This window comes from Nyctereutes procyonoides, unplaced genomic scaffold, assembly GCF_905146905.1.
Source record: "Nyctereutes procyonoides isolate TBG_1078 unplaced genomic scaffold, NYPRO_anot_genome, whole genome shotgun sequence".
NCBI classification, from domain to species: domain Eukaryota; kingdom Metazoa; phylum Chordata; class Mammalia; order Carnivora; family Canidae; genus Nyctereutes; species Nyctereutes procyonoides.
The window spans coordinates 45369892-45394560 of record NW_026575121.1 but is presented as its reverse complement, the minus strand read 5'-3'; the positions used below and the strand labels follow the sequence as shown (position 1 = coordinate 45394560).

The window sequence follows — 24669 nt, the reverse complement described above, 5'->3', positions numbered from 1 at the left end:
GACATGATAAGACAATTTGACACCTCCATTTATCAGAAGAGGAATTTAAAGAGCAGTTTTTCTTGTTGTTCTTATTTTTTTAATTTTTTAATTTAAATTCAATAAACTAATATATGATGTATTATTAGTTTCAGAGGTAGAATTCAGTGATTCATCAGTCTTATATAATACCCAAGAGTACAGTTTTTCTTAAATCTCACCCAACTAGGTGGACTACATTGGAATGAATATCCTATCCAGGTGCAAATCAAGAGACTACTCATATTAATTATCCGAATTAATGTGTGGTGTCTCCTTACACTTCCAATGAAGAGTAATGCCATTTCACAGAATACACAGCAACATCTGCTGTACCTGGACATTCACTATAACAGAACTTTTGCCTCATTTCACAACCACTCCACATCTTTAATATTTGTACATAAACTCTCTATAGAAATTTCCCAGCAAAGTTTCTCTTGTTTTCTAATATAACATGCATGTTAATATTTAATTATACTTTTAATGTAAAAAAATAGGCATAGTTAATAGCAAGAAAGTTTAAAGAAATTAGTTTGGGGGTAGACATTTTACACCTGATAAAAAATTTGACATTTGTGACTTTTACAAGAAAACCTGCAGAATAGATGTTGTGAGACATTACAGAATAACCCTGGTTGCACACACTGAGTACATTTCAGGCCTTGAATGAAATGGCAAAAAGTAGCTGTCTCTAGGACTGTCGATGAGAAGTAAAGCAGGAGACTTTTTTTCATTTTAAGATCTCTTCTCCTGTGCTGTTGTCACATTTGTTATTATAATTATCGCTTTGATTAAACATTTTAAATAAATGTAAATGTATAGTGTGTATCAAAGAAATGTCCAAGTCTCCTACATACATTGTCCAAAATTTTAGAAGTGACTCGAAGGCTTAACATCTTAAATTGCATTCTGAGTTAGTTTATTATTTCAGTATAGTTTGGTATTATTATTATTTTTACTAAATTCAAATTCACTAAAAACTGGTAATAATAAAAATACATATATACACACACACATAGAAAGAGCACGTATGTGTGTTAATATACTTGGAATACTCAACTCCTCAATCTTCCTTGAGATATATGATTTTCCTGTTTCTCCCCCATGTTTACCAAGTAATCATGAAATATCCGGGTTGTCTAAGTCCCTCTGCTAGTCGTGAGTGATAACCACATCATAGCTTCTACATACGCCAGGTTTTCCAGCACTGTGCCTGTGCCATTTACTGTAGTGTCTTTCCTATCATTGACAATATACAAAGTACGGTTACAGCCAGCTGATGAAAAAAACTAAAAATGTGACCTAAAAAATAATAATAAAGTGTTTCTAAAGTTTTTTCTTCACCCAAGTTCTGTGCCACACTGAATTTTGGAAAACTAGGTTACATTCCCTTCTCTCAACTACGTTAAACATTCTGAATTAAAAAAAAAAAATTCAGGTTCCTCTGCCTTTATACCACCAATTCTGTAATTCTGCAATATATGAAATTTCCATAACAGCTTCTTGTTTCTATTATCGTCTATTATCTTATCTTATTTTCTATTACCTTGTCTTCTATTATCCTCTCTGGGGATACCAAAATAGCTTCGTGTTTCTAATATCTTATTCTTTCCCATTATTTTCTCTTCTATTAATCTCTGTGGGACAACAGTCTGGCGCTGCTGCATCTTTTAATGCTAAAAAACTGTATAATCAAGGATACCAACCTCATCAAGGCAAATAATTACATGCAATACAGTAGCAGTGAAAGAGAGTACCAACAAGAAAATCACTTAAATCTTGAGAGTGCAAATACAGCAAAAATTAGAATGAGTTGCAAATTCATTCATTTAACATTTATTGATTTTTGAGGGAGACCAGAAAGTAACCATCAAATGCAGTTCACGTTGGAGAAGGGCCAGGTCAGATGCAAATGCTGAAGCTCCCAGGACACATTTATATGCTTTTCTGCCAAGTTAATTCGAGGCCTTCTGGTCCACAGAAAACCTACTCCTTCAGTCAGCGGAGTAATCAAACTGTCCTAGCAACTGTGACCACGAGATTAGCAGGTGTTTTATTTGGTTTCCAAAACCTCTGTGCTTCACGTAGGTTTTAGCAAATTCATCTTAAAAACAAAGACTAAACCCAGTAAATCTAGGTTCTGGAGCTTAAATGCACGCCTACGTACGGAGCCTTAGTGTATATAACCGGGCTGAGACAGGAGTGAGCCAACGATGCTTCCTTGGGGGAAGGATCTGGAAAGATGCAGCAGAGAGGTCCTCCGTACTTTGGTTCGCGTCGCAGGGAGGGTGGGGGGAACGGTGTTCTGAGTGCAGAAGACAATCGCGGGGCGCCGACCCGGAACGCGGGGCCGCACTGATGCACCCCACGATGCCGGCGGCGCGGGGCGTCCGGGCGCGGTGGCGGTAGTGCCCGGCGTCGCCTCCGCCCTCGCCAGCCCCCGCTCCGGCGAGGCGGGGGTGGGGGGCGGCCCGCGGGCTGGGCCCCCGCGCCTGCACCCTGCACCCGCTCCCCGCCCCGCACCTACTACCGTGGAACTCGAAGTGGCCGATGCTCTGGCCCTGAGCGTCTCGGGCCGCGGCGCTGCTGAAGCTGCCCCGCAGGGTCTTGCCCTGGCTGCCCGGCGGCCACCAACAGCAGGTGAGGGCCACCGCCAGCAGCCGCAGGCCTCCCATCCCCCCTCCCACTGGCACCCACACCCGGGTCCCAACCGCCTGCGGCCGCCTCCTTCCACACGTCGGCACCCGGGGCCGAGGGAGGGGGGATCCGGGCCGGCGTGGCGGGCCCGCCCCCGGGAGACTGACAGCCCGCGCGGCCAGCCCCTCGGCCGCCGGCCCAGCACACCCACCAATCAGAGGCCGGGAGGGGCGGGACGTGCGGAGGCGCGCGTCCCATCGCTCCCCGGCCTGGTGGCTAGTTCCCGCCTTTTCGATGGAGACTCAGAAGGACGTCGCTTCAGGCTACGGAAAAAGCATTGCCCTCGGTCGTGTCCGTGCGTGGTGCCACTGCGCATGCGTGGGCTCGCCAGCCCCGCGCCCGAGGGCCTCCCGGGGTGGTGCGTGTGTGTGTGTGTGACGTTCGGGAAGTACTGAGAAGAAGCGCCCGGCGACATCGGTTCTGGTGAAGAATGGAAAGCCCCCCCGCAAAGCTCTGGGTGCTTGTGCAACCTACGGGACGTCTCCACGTTAATGTCTCAAAGACACCTAACGGCACGTGGCCGATTTTAAACTCCTAGGTTCCCGGTCTTCTTGAATGACACCATCAGACAGCTGGGAAGTATAGCTTAGAACCCCACATCCCAACATCTCCATGAGACACACGTCTGTTAGCGCCTCTGCTGGGCCGCTCCTGCTATCCAGGCCACCGTGGCTTCATCTTCCTTGGCCTGTGGCAAATTGACCTGCTACGTGCGAGTCTTAATTTTCTCCAGTGGGCCACACACAGCCCATCTCTACCCTAGAGCCACAGAAAGCTTTGGGAAACGCAATTTGACTGCATCACTTCCTTCAAGGGCTTTTGATCGCGGGCAGCACAGAAGCCAAACTATTTAGACTATAATATAGATACTCGCAGGAAAACACAAATATGTTCACTGATACACTGCTTATATGTGATCACGAAAAATTGGACGCAACCTGATAATATCGTCTCACTTTTTAAATACAATGGAGCTGCAAGTGCTACAGGCTCAGAGAGTATTTGGAATGGTCAGCCAACTGACAGGGGCTCGGTAAGGACGAAAACTTGAGAGACTCGAAAGCTATATATCATGGAATTTGGGGAATTTTAGGGTAGGAGCGTTTGAACTTTTCCTGTTACCACTTTTCCCCTGGAAAAGGTGGTAACAAATGACATTTCCACATATACTGGGTATTATTCTTTTTATACTTTGCCAACACATTATGTGAAAAAGGGGAAAAAAAAAAAAACCCTAACCAAGATATATTTATTCATCCATTCAACATTAACTGACCATATATTCTGTGCCAGGCCTGTTTCCATGGCCTGGGCATTACAACGGGAAACAAAAACAAGCCCCTGCCTCCCTGACCAGTACCAACGAGCAGTTCAGCATAAGTGTTGATGACATCTATGGAGAAAAAGAAGAATAAAGTGGTTCTGCAGGGCTGGGGTAGAGCTTGCTATTTTAATTGGGATGGTCAAGGAAGGACTCTCTGTAAGGGTGACCCTCAAGCTGAGAACTGAAGTAAGGGTAAAAAGTAGGCAGATATCTGGGAGTGGGCATCCAGGCCCAAGGCGGGTAGCATGCCTGGCAAATTCAAGGAGAGACAAGGAGGGCAAGCAGGCTGGGGCAGAGTGAGCACGAACAAGAATAGTAAGGGCAGGAACTAGGGAACATCTGTACCACGATTGCCAGCAGCCTGCGTTGTCGGTAACAATGTTCACAACAAAGCAAAAGGCATTTTGCAGTTGCAGCCTCCCGCTTCCACATTTTGCAACCAGACAACCCCTGGAGTTCTCAGCTCAATTCGCGAGTCAACCTGTGGAGACGGTTTTCAGTGCAAGAAGGAAAAGAAGGCAATCATTCCTAACTCCGACCATCCGCGTATCTAGGTAAAGCCTCATCTATACTGGTGTCACTTGACACAAAACGTTGCAGACCCCGCTTCCCCGCCACCCCGATTGCGCCCCGCAGGCCAGGTTTGGGCGGAGCAGAGCTGCGCCGGCGCAGTAGCCCGGCACCGCCCGTGCACTCCAGGGCCCCGCCCCCCGGCCAGTGGGCGGGGACAAGCCGGCCGGGCTCCGGAAGCGGCTGCCGCGGGCCCCACTGACGTGTCCCGGCGGCGAGACGTGTCGCGAAAAGTCGCGGTGGACCTTACCTGCGGGGTGCGGAGCTGGCGCTTTACGCCGCCGGGCACGGCTGAGCTGGGAGATGTCGGCTGCAGGCCGGGCGGAGCCCTTGGGTCCCCCCAGCAGCTTTGCGAAGCGGCTCCTGGTGACCGGGGGTGCTGGTTTCATGTAGGTAACGGCGCCGCTGGCCGACTAGTGGCTCCCCAGAGACCCCAGCCTTTTCCTGCGCCCCTGCTTGCTCTTGGAAACTTGAAACCAGCTTGGGGGGGGGGGCGGCTCTGATACGGGGAGGGTCTTAACCCACGACCGGGATCAGCCTACCTTCTTCTCCCACCCGCGCCTGCGAGGACTTGGTTGCTTTGAAACTGCGGCTTCTTTAAGATGCCTCCCACCCGAAGCCACAGTGCTGTAGTGACACCCGCCCTCTTACCTGGCCGGGGATGCACCTGACACTCTTCTGAGTGCACCCAGGTTGCAGTAAGCTTTCACCGACCGCCCCACCCTCCAGCCCGCCCCTTCCATACACAGGCCTTGAACATAGAAGCTCCAAGAAACGATTTTTGGATTATGGTAGGACATTCTTTTATTTAGCGGGTTTAAAAAAACAAAACAAAACCCTGTTAATGGTGCTTTGACCTGGACTAGGTGTGTGATGCCTCCTTCCCTCTCACACCCTCATGCAATCAGTAAGTCCTCTTTCACTGCATCCGAAGTGAATACTTCTACACCCACTCCTATCCTAGTCCACGTTACTGCCTTCTTCTGCCTAGATCACTGTTGTAGCTTCCTGTTGGTCATGCTGCTTCCCCTCTTGTTCCCTTAAAATCTGTTCTGCACACAGAAGTCAGTGTTTATTAAGTAAATAAGTGCATAGAGTTTTACCCCAGTGGTTCCTGTCAAACTTAGAATAAAACCAAGACTCTTTAGCATATCTAGAAGACTCAAGTGTCCAGGCCCTGGTTTTCCAACCTGGTCTGACATTCCACCTCTTTTTGGAGTTTCTGGAACAGATGAAGCCCATTCCCCCTGACTTGAGGCCTTTGCACTCGTTTCCCCTTTGGTTAGGCCGCTTATATCACTTAGTTCGATGGTTATTGAGATACAGCCTCCTGGGACAGGCGTTACCTGGCCATCCTAGATAAAATAGCCCCTTTCCCCACTAACATACTAATCACCACCCACAATTATATTGTGTATTAGTGTTTACTTACTTACTGCCTGCATCTCTACTCTAGAATGTAAATTGGATGGGAGCAGAGACTCTTGTTCATTAAGCATCTGTAAGAATGCCTGGCTTGTTTAACAGAGGTGTTCAGTAGTTACCAAATTGGTGAATACATTGGTACCAACAGGAAACTCGCAATGTCTAGTGAAAGACGAACATGGGAATCGCCTCCCCTCCGAGCACATTAAATCACCTTTTCAAATCCGACAATAAGGAGGGTACCAGGCAGGCAAGGTTGGTTTACCGAATGTGAAGAGGGGTGTGGGCATAAAAGGGTGTGAGAGGGATGGTCCTGAAAGGGCAAGTCCCAGAAAATGCTGTGAAAGGGCTGTCAAGTACAAACTCTGAGTTCATAATTTGGTCAGAGGCAGCCCTTGTTCCTGAGAACCCAATGTTGTGTATATGAGAAAACCTGAATGACAGATCATCTCACTGAGTCATGCCTGTGGTTCGACTTCAAGGTCCTCAGAAACCCAGGAGCCACCATGGCTCTCCAGCTCCGGATGGCCTCAGCTATTATTAGCTTTGGAAACCTAGATTTAATCTAGAACTTCCCTGAGGCTTGTAGTTTACATCACCAAATTCTTGTACCAAGAGATAGCAATTGCAGTAGGGTTACTGTGAACATAGGCAACTCCTGTGCTCAGACTAATTAATTTTTGCAGTTATACCTACAGTCTCTTAAAGGATATGTTATAATTTCAGTATGTTTGTACTGACCACCACTCATGGTATTTATCATCCTGCTTCACTCCCACACTCAAAGCACATGTGGACAAAATTATTTGGTTAAACTATTTTTTTTCTTGTACCCAGAACCAGTAAATTCTCTTTTCCCCACAGTGCAAAAGAATATCGGTGCATCAATACTGATTATTTATTATGTTGAGAAAGTTAGTAAAAGGGCAGGGGAGGGAGCATATTCAATGTAGTTATGTTATTTCTGTTATTTTGCTGAAACTTAAAGGTATCTTTGAATAGTTTCCTAATAGCATATGGTAATATTTAGGAAATGTTAAGAATTGAGGGAAAAGGTTAAATTTTCTACTAACAAAAGCACTTTTTTCCTTGAAGCGCATCACATGTGATTGTCTCTTTAGTAGAAGATTATCCAAACTATATGATCATAAATCTAGACAAGGTGAGTTTTATAAAAATGAGTTTCAAGCACTGATATTTTTTTAAAGTATTAGAATCTTATCATGCTGTTATTTCAGTGTTTTATTTAGTCATTTTAGCAACTTAGAGGCCTACATAGTCCTGTGATCATGCTGTACTTAGTCTTTTTAAAGTTTTTCATTATGATAGCCCATAAAGTAAAGGTTTTAAGTGCAATATTTTTACCAAAAGAAAATTTTCAACGCTGAGTTCAATATTTAGTGTAATCTTGTGATTATGAATCTTTTTCTGGAGTTTGGGATACTCTGATTATTTGATTTTATTATTAGATGATTTGATTTTATAACTGCCACCTCCTGGAAAATTACATATTTCTTAATTTGAAACTAATTTAGTTTTAAGGATTTTTCTGTAATAATTGAAGTCTCCCTGGAGAGTCTGAATGCCATGATTGGTAATCACTGGATTTTTTATTTTAAGCACAAGATGCAATTAGTTACCTTAATTTCATAAAATATAATAGTAAAAATCTATAGACAGAATAATCTGTAGGTCTTATCAATTCTTGCCTGCCTTACTCTCATGGACAGTAATTTTTCTCCTCACCTGTACAGAAATTTACCAACAATTAGCCCAGGAAACAGTGTAATGAGTTAAAATATGCATAACACAGGTGCAATTGTTTTTTGCATACCAATTTCTTTGCAGTAAGAAATGGTACCCTTTCTGATGGCTAGGGGCAGTCTGGGCAGAGAAATTTTTTAAAGGAAGGGTTTCTAAACGTAATTTCTTTTATTTTGAAAAGATAACAAAATTACATGGTTTTTGTTATTTACTTTTTAAGGTATCAGCGACTCCTAAAAACACAAAGAGCAAACACTTTAAGAAGACATGTTTTTGTATTACAATCAGAACATTTGTAGTCCTTAAAATAGCTTGATATTTTATAGGAAAAGCTATTATCACTTTCTGTGTTGTTTCTCTCTCTCTCTTCCTCACTTATTTTAAGCTGGATTACTGTGCAAGCCTGAAGAATCTTGAAACCATTTCTAACAAACAAAACTACAAATTTATACAGGTATGAAAATTTTCTTATAATTATGTAATTATTATACTGTGCCTCTTTAGCCATTCATTTAGACATTCTTTCTACTTTGCAAGCTTGTGTAATGTGGGGTTAGAAAACATGCTTATAAAAGAACTTTTAATTTCCAAAAGTACCACGTGCTTTAGAGAATACTGCTTTAAGACCAATACCACTATAAAGCTGCATGTGATATTTGGTGCCTTGGCAGATCTATAGGTAGCTGATTGAACTTACATGCTTCATGATTTGTAGGTCCTCCCTAGCCTTCTTACTGAGGCCTTGCTGGGATTTAAAGAGATTGGTATAAAGGGGAGTTTTACTGAGGGCAGGCAATAGCCAGAAAGCTCACCGTGCAGCCCATGGGATAATCTTCTTCAATGAAGGTGGATTGGCTCTGGAAGGCTGATTCTTACTAGGCACACTTAGAAGAGTCTAAAGTATAAACCAGAGCGCCAGATCATTACAAAGGAAAATTTTAATGTCAAATGAAATTAACTCATGATTTATGATTTTTTTTTTTTTAATTTTTTATTTATTTATTTTTTTTATTTACTTATGATAGTCACAGAGAGAGAGAGAGAGAGGCAGAGACACAGGCAGAGGGAGAAGCAGGCTCCATGCACCGGGAGCCCGATGTGGGATTCGATCCCGGGTCTCCAGGATCCCGCCCCAGGCCAAAGACAGGCGCCAAACCGCTGCGCCACCCAGGGATCCCTGATTTATGATTTTTTAAAGAAGATACTCTATGAACTGTCTTTTTCACCACAAATTGTAAAGAATATACTGAGCAAACATTTTATAATTCGGTTCTTCTATATGAAAGTGTTTCAGTCACCAAAGAATTGTTGAGAATACACATTTTTAGGAAGATGAAACATACGTATAACATCAAAAGTTCTCATAAATTCACTTAGTTGTGGTGAAACATATTTTTTTAAATGTCAGTGTAATTGTTACACTTAACTTTAAGTATATTGCAATAATGGTTACCTCAAACTTTAAAAAGTATTTTTAAAAAATTTCCTGTAAGGATCCCTGGGTGGCTCAGCGGTTTAGCACCTGCCTTTGGCCCAGGGCGCTATCCTGGAGTCCCGGGATTGAGTCCCACGTCGGGCTCCCTGCATGGAGCCTGCTCCTCCCTCCTCCTATGTCTCTGCCTCTCTCTCTCTCTTTCTCTCTATGTCTATCATAAATAAATAAATAAATAAACAAACAAACTAACTAAAAAAAAATTTCCTGTTAATATGACCTTAGGTTGGCAAGAATATTATGGGAAAAAGCTAGCACAGTTCTTAGTGCTGGTTTGGTGCTCAATAAAATACTGTTTTAAAGACATATTTGCAAAAAAAGTACTCTGAATTGAGTATCTTATATCCTAGAATAGTGGAGAAATACATCATTACTGTATTTACTTGACCCTTTGGTTCAATTTTCAAGTATTCTCTATTAAAGCAGGATGGTTTAATGGTGGGGATTAATTTTTTTTTTATAGTTGTTTTGGTTCATGTAGTAAAATGGTTATTACAAATGGGAGTGCTCAGAGAAACTTCACTTTTTCCTGTTTGCTTTTCATATAGGGTGACATATGTAATTCTCACTTTGTGAAACTGCTTTTTGAAACAGAGAAAATAGATATAGTACTACATTTTGCTGCACAAACACATGTAGGTAAGCACTGTTTTATGTTACATTTATGATGGGCAAAATTTCTTTCCATAAATCAAAGTACAGTGTTGAACTTAAAACAAGCAGGGACTTAATAGGTCTTTGAATGAATACATACCATGCTCTACCAGAAAAACAGGGTGCTTTTCCACTTTTATTAATGTAGATTGAAATATAACCTTAGGGCAGCCCTGGTGGCGCAGCGGTTTAGCGCCGCCTGCAGCCCAGGGCGTGATCCTGGAGACCCTGGATCAAGTCCCACATCAGGCTCTCTGTATGATGCCTGCTTCTCCTCTGCCTGTGTCTCTGCCTCTCTCTCTCTCTCTCTGTCTCTATGAATAAATAAATAAAATCTTTAAAAAATAAAAATTAAAAATTAAAAAATTAAAAAAAAAAAAGAAATATAACCTTAAATTCTATCTTAAAAACTTTGAGTTTAACCAAATTCAATATAGTGATTACTTCTGGGGAGATGTGCCTTCAACTTAATTTTTTTTTTTAAACTGGGTGGTGGATACACAGTTGAAAATTATAATATTAGTTTTTTGTTTTGTGCATCTGAGATATCTTCTAATTGTCTAACATTTAATATTGTGAAAAATATCATATATTAAGAAGAATTTCGAAGTAAAGCTAGATGAATAATGATAATGTGAGAGATACCTGGGTGGCCCAGCGGTTGAGCATCTGCCTTCAGCTCAGGGCGAGATCCCGGGGTCCTGGGATCAAATCCCACGTCGGGCTCCTTGCATGGAGCCCGCTTCTCCTTCTGCCTCTGCCTGTCTTTCTGTGTCTCTCATGAATAAATAAATAAAATCTTAAAAATAAAATGATAGATGTGAATACCCATATGGCCATCACCTAAACAAAATATAGAATGTTGCTGAGTCCTCATTAGTTAGTTAGTATTACTAACTTAGTATCGTTAGTTACTATTACTAATGTAACTAGTTAACATTAGTTAGTATTACTGCCTTATTACCTGAGTTAAAAATTATAATTTTCCTTAGTCTTCTCTACAGCATATTTAGGAGATTATTCTATAACAGAATATAGAGCTATTCCTCATCCCTTTTTATTGTTGTATACTCCACTGTGTAGATGTCCTACATTTGTGTTTATTTCCTGCATTTTGCTATTTAAATAGCACTGCAGTGGATGGCTTCATGCCTGTGTCCTTTTGTATGTTTGTCAATTGATGTTCGGTAGAGATTCCTAGAAGAAGGAATTCAAGATAGATCAGTTTGCTGGGGCTACGGTAACAAAATACCATGGACTAGGGGACTTAAGTAACAGAAATTTATTGCTCTTAGTTCTGGAGGCTGGAAATCCGAGTGCCAGCAGGGTTGGTTTCTTCTCAAGCTTCTCTCCTTGGCTTGCACATGGCCACTTTCTCACTGTGTCCTCACAGTTTTTCCTTGGTGCGTCCCTAGTGTTCCTTTTTGTGTCAACATTTCTTTTTTGAAGGCTACTAGTCACATTGGATTAGGGCTTACTGGAATGGCCTTATTTTTACTTAATCACCTCTTTATAGGCATATCCTATATTTGGGTTAGGGCTCCATCATGAATTTTGGGGGAACATAGTTCAGCCCAATAATCAGGGTTAAGGGGTAAAAGCATATGTAATTTGTGTAGATATTGAGAAATCTCATTCCCTAGGGGTTGAAAACACTGCATCCTTAACTCCTCATGTATAAGGTAGCTTTCCCTGTAGCCTCACCAACAGAAGAAGGTATTGTCAAATTTTTAAATTTTTGCCAATCTGATGAGTTTTCATTTTGGATTTTCCTTATTATAATTGAGGCTGGGTATCTTAAGCCTAAGGATCTTTGTATTTCTTGTCTAAACTGTTGGTTTATGTTTCCTATCCATTTACTATAGGGTTGTTCCTTTTTGTTTTTTATAACTTCTTTGTAGAATCAATATATTAGCCCTTTGTTTCTGATAAGTTCAAATAATCATCTCAGTTTGTCATTTGTCTTTTTACTTTTTTAGATTTTTTGGTTTGTTTTTTCTAAAAGCAAGAGATTTGCATAGTTCAATTTATCAATTTTTTTTTCCTTTTGCTTCTGGATTTTGAACCATATTTAGTAAAGTTCCTCTCATTCTTGGATTATAGAGAATCTATTTTTCAAAGTAAATTTATTTTAAAAATAATTTATCCAGCATTTATTATGTTTTTGGCAATAACAGATTGATCTGAACTAGAAGTTTCAAGTTTTAAATTGAAGAATGCCTATTAGGAACTAGAAGTTTCGAGTTTTAAATTTAAGAACATTTTAAATTTAGATGTATTGTTTTTTCTTTTTAGAATTAAAAAAAGTTTTTCTTGCAAATTTAGCACTGATAGTTTTCTAGGTTCTAAGAATTTGCAGGTACTTTATAATTTAGGCTTAAAGCATAAAGAGCGGTATGTTTTTGTTATTTTTTTAAAAAATTATTGTAGTTGTGGCAAATGATGAGAAGTGAATAGAGCTTTCCTTAAAGTTGAGTCTACTGTTTGGTATTTGTTTTGTCTCTTGGGTGGAAGTGTTCTAGCTTTTTCTCTTTTTTTAGATCTTTCATTTGTACGTGCCTTTGAATTTACGTATGTTAATGTCTATGGCACTCATGTTTTGGTAAGTGCTGCTCATGAAGCCAGAGTGGAGAAGTTTATTTATGTTAGCACAGATGAAGTATATGGAGGCAGTCTTGATAAGGTAAGTGTAGAAGATATATATATGTCTTGCTCACCTTTCTCTTCCACTTGAGAAACATTGGAATGTCAAGGAATGAATGTGAAATTATTGTAGAAACTGGAATCTGTTCTCCTTTTTAAATCATTTCTATATATTATACTTTTTATTCAAAAGATGTCTCTCTTCTCCTCTATATTTTTCATAGTCACTGTTTTCAATGAGTGACCTCATTGTGTTCTATGTTTTTACCTAAACGCATACATAGTGACAAAAATCAAGCAGCTTGAAAAAACTTATAATGAAAAAAAGCAGACCCTGACTACTTCTCCTCAATATCCAGCCCTACCTGTGAGAAACAGTTATTCTCAATTCTCTTTGCAATTTTTATGAGGCGAACTTTTTTCTTTTTGTACTTTTGTCACCCTACATCAGATCTGACACCACAGCCAGGATAATTTTTAAAATATAAGTCAGATAATGACATTACTCTGCTCAAAACCTGTTCATATTTTTACACTGGCCTTCAGGGTTCTACGTGTTCTGGCCTCCCTCTAGCTTTCCAGCCTCATCTTCCATTTCCCTTCCCTCACACAGACCTCCTTGCAGTTCCTTTGGACACACTTCTGTCCCAGGACCTTTGCACTTGCTGTTCTCTCTGCTTGTCTTATAGGGTTGTTATGAATGCTATTATATAAAAATGCTTAGAAAAATGCCAGGGACATGGTTGGGGTTCAGTAAATGTTTTTCAACATATAATAATATATCAAATTTGTAATATGTTTTCTGATTTTTCTGCTTAGAAACTATGCATAAAATATATTTTTAATACATCTTTTTTAAAATTAGGAATTTGATGAATCTTCACCCAAACAGCCTACGAATCCTTATGCATCATCTAAAGCAGCTGCTGAGTGTTTTGTACAGTCTTATTGGGAACGATATAAAGTAAGAACTCATTTCAGAACCTCTTGGATCATTTTTCTTTTGACTTAGATGATAAAACTCCCAAGTTAGCATTAACAACATTCCATATATATTTTCTTATTTAAGTGGTGCATAGAGTATTACAGCTGCAGGGAAACACTCAGTTGGAATATTGTGATAACCAGAACCCTCCAGGTGAAAGAAGACAGAGGGAGGGCAGGTTCTGTGACCTGCCACATGGCTTCTTTCTACATGAGAAGCCTTCTCTCTACATGGCTTCTCTCTTTCACCTCTCTTGGCTCCTTGTGAATTGAATGGGAGTTGACACTCTCTTGCCTTTTGTGTTCCATAGCATCTGCCCTTTGCCTTTTAGGGTCACTTTTTTTTTTATTTGTAAGAGTTGGTGCTTCAAAGAAAGACATCTTGAAGTTTGTTTGTTTGTTTGTTTATTTATTTTTTTAAAGATTTTATTTATTTATTCATGAGAGAGAGAGAGAGGCGCAGAGACACAGGCAGAGAGAGGAGCGGGCTCCATGCAGGGAGCCTGACGTGGGACTCGATCCTGGGTCTCCAGGATCACGCCCTGGGCCAAAGGCGGCACTAAACCACTGAGCCACCAGGGCTGCCCTTAGAGTTTAACATATAATCAAACCTAAGGTCCAGGATGTACTCTCTGAAGTCATTGGGTAGAAATTCCTTTAATTTTCTACTATCAAACCTAATTAAACTACACCCATCTATATTGATCCTGCCCTGGTCCCAGGAAAGAAAATATTCTTCTTCCTCCTTTTAGGAGCCTCTGCCTTTCTCTGAATCCTATCCTCTCCCGTATTTTCAGGAACCTTACATCAGGGGGAAAAAAAAAAACAAAAAACCTCTTTGCTTCTGTCCTTAAGGTGTGTGGAGTTATTTAGCTGCAAGTGCCCATCTTTTAGGACTGCTATGTTTAGAAAACCATTACAATTGGACCTCTTATTGCGTTAACGTTGAGTACTCTCTAAGTTTCCAGCTGTCATCACACGAAGCAGTAATGTTTACGGACCACATCAGTATCCAGAAAAGGTATATTCTACTTGTGCATCCATAGTGTATTTCAGCAAATTGTAGCTCCTCATTATTTAAGATAATCTCTCTTTAGTTATTTGTTTGGAATAATTTCTGCTGTAATTATACATAATTATAAGTGCCGTATAGGCCATGTGCAAATCTCACTAGGTTTAGAGTCTGAAGACCTGAGTTCAAGTCTCAACCTGACACCAGCTGGTGTGACCTTAGGTCCTTGGAGCACCATTTTTAAATTGGGGATAATGAAAATACTCTGAAGGGATTTTGAAGGATCCAGTGAGATGATAATGTGGACATGCCTGGTGCTTTTCAGGATTCCAAAGCACTACAGCACATTCCCATCACACTCCTGTTGTGTTGCTGAAGACTCTTCCTTTGCAGTCAAGAAAATTAAGAGCTAGTCAGAGAGTCATGCGGGAAGCTTATATAGACATTTGTCTTCCTGTCAGCTGGCTCATTGTTCCCCAGCTTCTCTTTATTGTTGCTGGCCTGAACATCTTCCAGAAAGTAGTACAAGTGGTGAATAAAGAAATATAGCTAAAAGGCTGAACCAACTGTGCAGTTGGTTCTATATCATTAAGCCTAATTTTAAGTAACCATTGCCTTCTGTGCCTAAAAATTTAGAGATAGGGTTTTTCACTTTCCAGCTGGTTGCTTTTATCTTTGCCCAAAGAAAGGCCTCATCATGATCTACCGGTCTTAATATCTACTTTGCTTAATTTGAGCACTATCTTTCAATTTAATATTATATCTCACCCTGTTTAACGTAACTTTTCTTTGAATTCAATGGCACTGGAATTTATTTTTTATTAATTTCACGAGCATGATTGATTAGATGCTGTATGCAAAGCAATAAGTAGGATATGATTCCTGCCCTTAGGAAACCCAAGGCGGACTTTTGCAAAGAGACCAAACTGTTCATGAAGACTTTTTCTGAATCTGTACACTATTTGTATCATTTTGTCTTTATATTTGTCCAGCATATACCTTGTTTTTGTGAAATAAGAAGCTATCTTAGAGTTCTTTAACTTATCAGAATTATAATAGCTTTTTTTCTTGAACTGATAAGAATTAGAATTTATATATTTCTTATTAATCATAATCTTTTAATCTTATGATGAGTTAGATTCGTATTAATGAGTGAATTCCAAGGTCTGAAATGATATTTAAATATTCTTTTAGGTTATTCCAAAATTTATATCTTTGCTACAACACAACAGGAAATGGTATGTTACTATTTACCTTTGTACCCATATGTTTTTCTGGTATGTAGATAGTATTGGTGACAGCCTGTCTTGAAAATCATGAAGTCTTAAGAGTTGAAGGCCATAGAATTGAATGTTTTCACAAATTTACAAATTCCTTCTACAATCAATATGATGGTTTTTAAAATAACTTATGTTCTGTTATTCATCTTTATATTTTACTTACTAGGATAATTTCAATTTTTTTATAATTTCAATTCTTAAATAATATATCCTAGAACTCTGATTTATAGCATTAAGATTTGACATCTGTCTATATAATTTTACTTTTCCAAAGGATTTAATATATTTAATTCACAGAGCTATGTATGTTTTTTCAAAATGAACTTGAGGTAGAAAATTGATGAATAACTTATTTCTCAGGGTTCATTTATATGTTTGCCACTTTCCTACTGAATGCTGTAGGACATGCGGAGGTTATTTAAAAATTACGGATAAAATTTAGAAAAGTCATAAGAATTTGTGTTTTCAGTTAAAGATTTCTAGGCTCTCCATGGGAATTGGCTTCTTTGGAATTGTACCCAGCCATTGTGTTACCCTGGTTTGAGAGAGCTTACTTTTTATACTTTATGATTCCGTTTCATTTAATCTTTTTAGCTGCATTCATGGATCAGGGCTTCAAACAAGAAATTTCCTTTATGCTACTGATGTAGTAGAAGCATTTCTCACTGTCCTCAAGAAGGGAAAACCAGGTGAAATTTATAACATCGGAACCAATTTTGAAATGTCAGTTCTCCAGCTTGCCAAAGAACTAATACAACTGGTATGTATATATTGTAGAAGAGTAGTGTTTTCAAAATTGTCACTAAATTACTGGCCATAATTACTTGTTTAGTCAAAATCAGCAATTTACAATTTACTCAATTGAAAGGTGAATGAGTAGAAAAATGAAAAGTACATGATGAAGATATGCCATTATTTGAAGTTAATTCAGTCCTTTCTAATAGCTTTTTAGAAAAATAAAAATCCTATAACATGAAATGTAGATACGTACAACAAATACCTCAATGTTAGAAATATAAAGCTGTGTGTCCCAGTCTTAAGGATTGATGATATGTAAGTAATTATAGTTAAGAGTGTATGTATGTATTAATGAACATCAATTCTCAGTCTCAGGATTCAGTAGAAAGGGAGACTTGGTATATGGAAATACTTTTCCTTTACACTACTACTCTCAGGATACTCTGTACTCCAAATATGTGGGTTTTCCACACCAAGAAATTCTCAGAGACAAGCTGGGTGGCCTATTATTTAACTCATTTTGACATTATCTGCCTGGAGATAGCTTCAGGTCCCATCCAGGCTTTGGGGGCACCCGGATGGCTCAGTCAGTTAAGCATTTGCCTTTGGCTCAGGTCATGATCCCAGAGTCCCAGGATTGAGCCCTGCATCAGGATTCCTGCTCAGTGGGGAGTCTGCTTCTGCCTCACCCCACTGATGCTTGTGCTTTCTTGCTCTCTATCTTTATCTCAAATAAATCTTAAAAAAAAAAAATCCCATGAATAAAGGCTCAGTCCAATAAGACTATCCTCTGCTTCAGGTGCCAACTACAAAACCTGGTTGTCACCTGTGCTTCTGATCAACTTACTATACAGCAGAGGTACTTAGCTGGAGTGACTCACAGAATTGAGAAATACAGTTTATTTTCTAGATGACTGGCTTATTGAAAAGGATAGAACTCAGGGACAGCCAGATTCTGGAGATGCATGGAGCAAGGTATGGGGAAGAGGTGTGGATTGACCGTGCACTCTGGGCACATCACCCTCCCAGCACCTCCCAGTTTTCAGCAGCTCAGATATTCTTCAAACCCCATTGTTTTGTTTTGTTTTGTTTTGTTTTGTTTTGTTTTGTTTTGTTTTGTTTTGTTTTTATAGATATTTCATTAAGTTGGTTTGATTGGTTAAATTATTGACCACTGGTTATGAATTCAGTCTCCAGCCCTCTAAGCACAGGGTTGGTTTCCTTGGCAACCAGCTCCCATCCTTAGGGACTTAACATTAACTCTGGTGTGCTTAAAAGGGGCTTGTTATAAGTAGCAAAATACACCTTTCTCTCTCATCACTTGGGAAATTCCAACAGTTTTAGGAACAGGGATAAGACCAAATTTATATTTCTTATTATAAATTATACCACATTGAATAATAACCAAGAGTCAAAATATTAATTTTCTCCCCTAGTTTATGCAATGTGTATTCTTTGTGAGCTTCAGATGGAATGTGGGTTATAAAGCATGGGAAGACTTTTTTTTTATTTAGATTTTATTATTTATTCATGAGAGAGACAGAGAGATAGAGGGGGAGAGAGGCAGAGGCACAGGCAGAGGGAGAAGCAGGCTCCATGCAGGGAGCCTGACTTGGGACTCAATCCCAAGTCTCCAGGATCAGGCCCTGGGCTGAAGGCGGCATTAAACTGCTGAGCCACCCGGGCTGCCCAAGAATGGAAAGTCTTACTAAAATGCTCTTTATTTTAGCTGTCTCCCCCGCTTTGAAGGGGTTTTTGTTTTTTCTTTTCTTTTTTAAAGATTTATTTATTTATTTTAGAGAAAGAAAGTGTGTGCACAAGTTGGGGGTAGATAGAGGGAGAAGGAGAGAGACTCTTCAAGCAGACTCCCTACTGAGTGTGGAGCCCAATATGGGGCTTGATCTCAGGACCCTGAGATTGTGACCTGAGCAGAAATCAGGAGTCATACGGTAACTGTGCTACTCAGGTGCCCTGAAGGGGTTGTTTTTCTTGTCTTTTGAATCAGCTCTTGAATACCTTTGTTATTCTTTAGTCTTATTTTATAATTGTTGATTCAAAAGCCTTTTCCATTTTGACAGATCAAAGAGACCAGTTCGGAGTCTGAAATGGAAACCTGGGTTGATTATGTTAATGATAGGTAAGTAACAACTTAAAACACTGGGGAAAGGTTGTGAAATCTTGGATCCTTACACAATTCTAAAATAAGTAGACTTAACCAGAAACTAGTATTATCGCTCTTTAGATTTCCACTAAAATATTTTTTCCTAATTATGTGTCAAAAAAATAAAGTGTGACATTACTGCTTACTAGCTGTGTGACTTAAAGAAAGTTACTCCAAGTCTGAGGTCTCCTCGAGAGTGAAATAGGGATAATACTATCTCATTTACAGAAGTATTTTAAGGTTTTATTATAACATAGATAAAGTACCTGACCCAAGGTGTGAAACATAAGAGCACTAATAAGTTTATGTGTGTTTATTCATTCATCAAACATTCATTTATGAGGCACTGCCTTCATACCCAAATTGTGGCTAAAAGCAGAAAAGGACGAGCCATGGAGAGGGTTAGGTGTCTGGGATTATAGATGATGTTTTAAAACATGTACTTTATTTTACATGTATTTTATTTTTCTATAAAAGTGTGTCATCAGGATGCATTTTTTTTTTTAAGGAAAAAAGATTCTTGGGCACACATTATTTCTCTGAGTATTTAAATTTGTAAATATATATCCACAATGTCATTTTAAATCTGTTTTATTTTCTAAGACCTACCAATGACATGAGATATCCAATGAAGTCAGAAAAAATACAGGGCTTAGGATGGAGACCCAAAGTGCCTTGGAAAGAAGGAATAAAGAAAACAAGTATGTTATGTATTGATCCTTTTGGGGAGGGGGAAATTCAGAAAAAATTTAAAGGAAACGTAATTTACTTTTATAACACTATAAATTCGGTAGAATGCCATGATAAATTATTTTCACTTTTCAAGTTGTTACATTTACTGTATTTCCAGCAACAGTAATATATTTCCTAAGCATCTTAAATTTCACACACTGACTTCTGCTCAGGCTTCCTATGTCTTACTAGGACAGAAACCTAGTTCACTGATTCTCAGGTGCAAACTTTTCACTTTTTTCACATGTTTAAGTGTTTTAAAGTCACTAGTGTCTTACTATTATTGCATCTTCCTTTCTTTCTTGGTAATACGTAAAATAATGGTCCATTTTAAGGTCAGTGTCATCATAGATTTGATGAGATATAGGCAGTTGCAGTCTTTGAGTGTTTTAAGTCTTTTTATATTGAAACAAATAAAATTTACTATGTGCAGAAATAGCCATTAAAATGAGTGTGTATAAAATCTATATATAGTTAAAGTTCAGTTTAAAAATGTATTCATGAGAAAAGATAAATTCATATGTAGAAAAGAAGTCTTCACTAAGAGCTTGACACAGTACTTATATTGAATTTGTAAAATCAAATTCAAAGATAATTTATCATTTTTTAACTAAAAAAACCTTTACTGTTAGTATAGCCATATAAACTAATTTTGCATTTTAGCAGAAGGAAGGTCACGCCATCTTATTATGCCTGCAATGCAGTATTGCTATGTTTACATGAACAGAAAAGTACATTTTTTCCTGTAACTTTAAAACCAGTGCAAATAGCTTATCTTTCTCCCTGAATTTTTAAAATCAGAATGTCTTAAACACTTATGCCAATAAATTCAGTATTGACAGACTTTCAAAGTTAAAAAGAAAACAATAATTGATTTTCAAATCTAAATTTTTAGATATTGAAACATTTTGTGATTAAAGACATTGATTAGTTAGAATCAAATTGTTTTCTTCATGAGGCATCCCTTTGTCAAGACTGATTCTTAAGAACCTGAGTAAAATTATCTGAGTAGCTGATGGGTAGGATTTTTCTTACTTAGCAGGATCTCAGTAAATGTTGGTTAACTGGTGTTTAGTGTTTTATTTTTAATTTTTGTCTTTTGTTTTTTTTTTTTTTTTTTGCTATTAGTTGACTGGTACAGAGAGAATTTTCACAACTGGAAGAATGCAGAAAAGGCATTAGAGCCCTTTCCAGTACAACCACCATTTGTATAGTGAGGACAGTTTTCAGAGAAAGAAGAAAATTATCCTACCTCGACAAGTGATATGAAATCAAGTGATGAGACCAAGTGTCCTCTTCATATGGAATTAGATTGTGACTTTTTGCATAAAATTCAAATGCGAAATGCCTCAGTCTTTAGAATAGTTTTAGTATTGCCATAGGATTTAAATATCAAGATTCTTTCAGAAACCTTTTCTACTGAAAGTCAGGAATCAGTAAGCCTAGGAAGAGGAGGGTGCCTGGAAGGAGGAATCTCACAGTTCTGAGAACCAGGGTGGGGAACAGCTCTGCACGGATGACAGCCTTCCCTGGCACTGAACTCACCTTCCCAGCCTTTCCCACTGCTCAGATAGTCTCAAGTTTTTGTTTTTAGGCAATATAGGATAAGCCATATGCTCTCATTCATCTTTTTGTAAAGATCTGATGTGCTATAATTGCTTTAAAAGGGGAACAATGTAAAAATATCTAGCACTTTTTAACTTTTGATAATTTTGTAAAATTAAGTTAAATGTTTTTTAAAAGGAGGATGTCATTTTTATATTTTCAAAATCAGTTTTTGAACTATATATAGGTAACCATGTATGAAAGAAATTTTATCATGTATTTACCATTTAAAATGATTTTATTTATAAAAGTATCAAAATTTTAATGTATTTAATGTAGAATGTGGCTTTTAGTAAGGTATGTTATTTTGCTGTAGAAAAAATTTTATATTACTTGATTAAATATTTTTAATTATCTACTAAAAAGACTTTAAGATGACTTGAAAAAGCAACTGACTGGACATAGTGCATTGAGAAAGGGAAAGGAGTCCATGATTGTACCCTACTTTCTGTCTTTGGTGCATGAGTGATGGTGACTTAACCTCTGTGGAGTAGGAAGCAAGGTCATTAACTCGGAGGTGGCTAAAGGAGGGGGATGGGCCTTGAGGAGGTGGAGATCGAGAAAAGTATAAACAGATCCAAACTTAGGAAGAGCATTTGCCAAATAGGAGTGAAACACAAACTGAAGTTGAACAGTGTAGTCTCAGAATTCTGAGATGCATAAAAATAGATTGATCCAGAGATGGGCATCATCAGTGTCAGAATGGGCAGAGGGAGCAGAGGGCTGAGAGTGAGAGTGACCGAAGCACTGCCCACTCATCCCAGTTGTATAGGGAAGAGAGTGCTTCTTGGGGGTGGCCTGTAGCTAGAGGAAATGGAGAGGGGGATGGACACAAGAGCCTGGAGGTGAGAGCTTGGAGAGGCTAGGAAGTTACAGGCAGAAAATGGGATCAACTGAGAGCAAACGGTCTTTGTGGAGTTTGCTCATTGAGGGTAGATGACAAAATAACACTTTTTCTGAGTCATTTGTTTTTGCACGTATTTTTGCATACACTTTTACTTCCAATGCCATTATATTTAATATGGCTTAGCCTTTATCATTTATCTAGTCTCAGGAGATGACCTTGACAAGCATTAGAAACATATCATGAAAAATCAGTGGAAAGAAAGGACAAGACAGCGGAAGAGTAGGGGTCCTCAACTCATCTGGTCCCACAAACTTACCTAGATAACTTTCAAAACATCCTGAGCACCTACGAATCATTTAAAGAGAGAACAGCTGGAATGCTACAGAGAGAAAAGTTTTTGCTTCTAATAAGGTAGGAAGGGGAAAAAAATAAAAAAGAATCAAGTCGGGGATGGAGCTATTCTATTTATAAATAGAATCATGGAGCCTGGCTAAGGCCAGGCAGTGAAAGCCTCCAGCGCACAAAACCCCAGCCCCAGAGAAGCAGGAACTTTAAAAACCCGCGCTGGAGTTTTCCCTGACAGAAAAGTGCTTAGCAGGGAAATTGGGCAGAATCACAGGAGGAGCAGTGGAGCCTCAAGATCCCTGGAATCACTATAGGAGGAGCGGTGCCTGCGGGAAAGCTCACTATGAACCATGGTGCGATATTGGTAAAGAGCTGGAGTGCCGCAGCCCTCTGGGGCATTTCAGAGAAGCCGGTCGGTTAGGCGGGCTGGCTGTGGAGCTGCCCTTACACTAGAGCTTGCCAACAGAGGGAGGTGGCTGTACTCCATTCCCTTTGGGAGAGGCGGTCCCCAGGAGTGCAGGTCCAATGGTGCAGAGCCTGGGATCCCAGGGCACCCTGGGATAGACAAATGGACGAAGCCAGCGATCCTCTGCTTACCCCCCACCCCGTCCCCGGGAAAGTTAGATGCAGGGAGGGCACAGAAAAGTGAGAACTCTCCTGCCACTGGGCGCCCTGCAAACTGTGCAGATCAGTGCACCTGCGCCTGCCGGCAGGAGCACATCTAAGCCAGTGTGGATTGGGAGACTGTAGTTAGTTACTTGTGGGGAGCTCGACTCCAGCACTGGAAATCTGGCCTCCATTTTTTTTTTTTTTTTTTTACCTTTGTTTCACCTTGTGCCTGGGAGAAGTGGGGTCTCTAAGGAACAAAGGCTTCACAGGATACACAGCTCATGCTGAGCCTAGCACCTGACAAGTGGACATCTCCACCCAGGCACAGACAACTGAGAATTAGCACAGCAGACCCATACCCCAGAAGAACTGCTGGAAGTACAAGGGAAAAGCAAGTTTACTGAACAAGCAGCACTGGAAAGCTCTAGGACTGAGGGAAAATAGTATATAGAACTAAAGGGTCCTTTTTTGTCCTTTTTCCATTATGACTCATTTTTATATCAGACTAAAAATGTCCAATATTTTCTTCTCTTTTCCTACCTTAACTATAATATTTTACCAACTCTTCATTTTTAAGTTTTTTCCTTTTTGACTTCCATTTTTCCACAATTATGTGTTTTAGAATATTTTTCACTTCTGGATTCCCTTCAACATATTCAATTTAATTTGGTAGGTATATGAGATATGGGTATTTCTTTTTTGTTTTTTGTTTTTTCTGCCTTTTGTTTTAAGGTGGTGGAAGTTAATACCTCCTAACACACGACCAAAATACACCAAGAACCAAGTGGAACACCATGTTGGTTCATTCTATGAGATTATATTCTCTCTTCATTCCCATTCTGCCCCCCTCTTTAATCTTGTTTATGTTTTTGTGGTGAACGTTGGGGCTTTTTATAAGTATTGATGGTTTATATAAATTTGGGATTGAGCATATTCTAAAACACAGAACAAAATACACTCAGAACCAAGAGGATGACCCTCTAGGACCCCTCAGGTAGACTACTTCTCTCTCCACTACCACTTCCTCACCACCACCATCCCCCTTTTTTTCTCTTTTATTTACTTTTTTTCCTTCTTTGTTTTTGGTTTTTGGCTTTTTACTACTTTGTTTCAAAAATTTTCACATTAGTGGTCCTTTTGTTCTGTTCTTTTTCTTTTATTTTTCTAGTCTCTGATCTCTTCAGAAATCATCGAGGGTGTATTTTACTTAGGTTGTGGTTGATATTTTTGATTCAGCCCATTCATACAGCCAGTCTGTGCTGGAAAAAATGACTAGAAGGAAGAATTCACCACAAAAGAAAGAACTGGAAACAATACTCTCTGCCACAGAGTTATAGAATTTGGATTTAAAAACAATGTCAGAAATTCACTTCAGAAGTACAATTATAAAGCTACTGGTGGCTCTGGAAAAAAGTGTAAAGGACTTTAGAGACTTCATTACTGCAGAATTGAGATCTAATCAGACCAAAATTAAAAACAGATTAAATGAGATGCAATCCAAACTGAATGCTCTAACTGGTAGGGATAATGAGGTGGAAGAAAGAGTGAGTGACATAGAAGACAAGTTGATGGTAAGGAAGGAAGCTGAGGAAAGAGAAAAACAATTAGGAGCCCACAAGGAAAGGCTTAGGGAAATAAATGATAGCTTGAGAAGGAAGAATATACATATAATTGTATTGGAATTCCAGAAGAGGCTGAGAGAGGACCACAAAGTATATTTGAACAAATCATAGCTGAGAACTTCCCAAATCTGGGGAAGGAAACAG

The 24669-nt window shown here is 39.3% G+C and overlaps 2 protein-coding genes across 5 annotated transcripts in view; one reads left to right on the top strand and one right to left on the bottom strand.

Moving 5' to 3' along the window:
• GPR180 (G protein-coupled receptor 180) overlaps positions 1–2779 on the bottom strand; it is a 31543-nt gene extending 28764 nt beyond the window's left edge. For both annotated transcript variants that reach the window (XM_055336000.1, XM_055336001.1), the window contains exon 1: positions 2552–2779. In XM_055336000.1, coding sequence (XP_055191975.1) covers positions 2552–2696 — 145 coding nt within the window. In that variant the 5' untranslated portion in view covers positions 2697–2779. The remainder of the gene's footprint in view (positions 1–2551) is intronic.
• A 2004-nt stretch (positions 2780–4783) lies between these two features.
• TGDS (TDP-glucose 4,6-dehydratase) lies at positions 4784–21387 on the top strand. Of its 3 annotated transcripts, none has more exons than XM_055336089.1 (12): positions 4784–5001; positions 7133–7199; positions 8187–8255; positions 9842–9932; positions 12488–12630; positions 13456–13554; positions 14536–14595; positions 15781–15824; positions 16461–16626; positions 18683–18741; positions 19369–19466; positions 20626–21387. In XM_055336089.1, exons 1-12 carry the CDS (start codon positions 4916–4918, stop codon positions 20709–20711), a joined length of 1068 nt encoding a protein of 355 aa, XP_055192064.1. In that variant the 5' UTR covers positions 4784–4915; the 3' UTR covers positions 20712–21387. The 3 variants fall into 3 exon arrangements, with proteins under 3 accessions (XP_055192064.1, XP_055192066.1, XP_055192065.1); XM_055336091.1 differs by having other exon boundaries at positions 4912–5403; XM_055336090.1 differs by having other exon boundaries at positions 4948–5001; positions 5362–7199.
• Positions 21388–24669: the final 3282 nt, after the last annotated feature.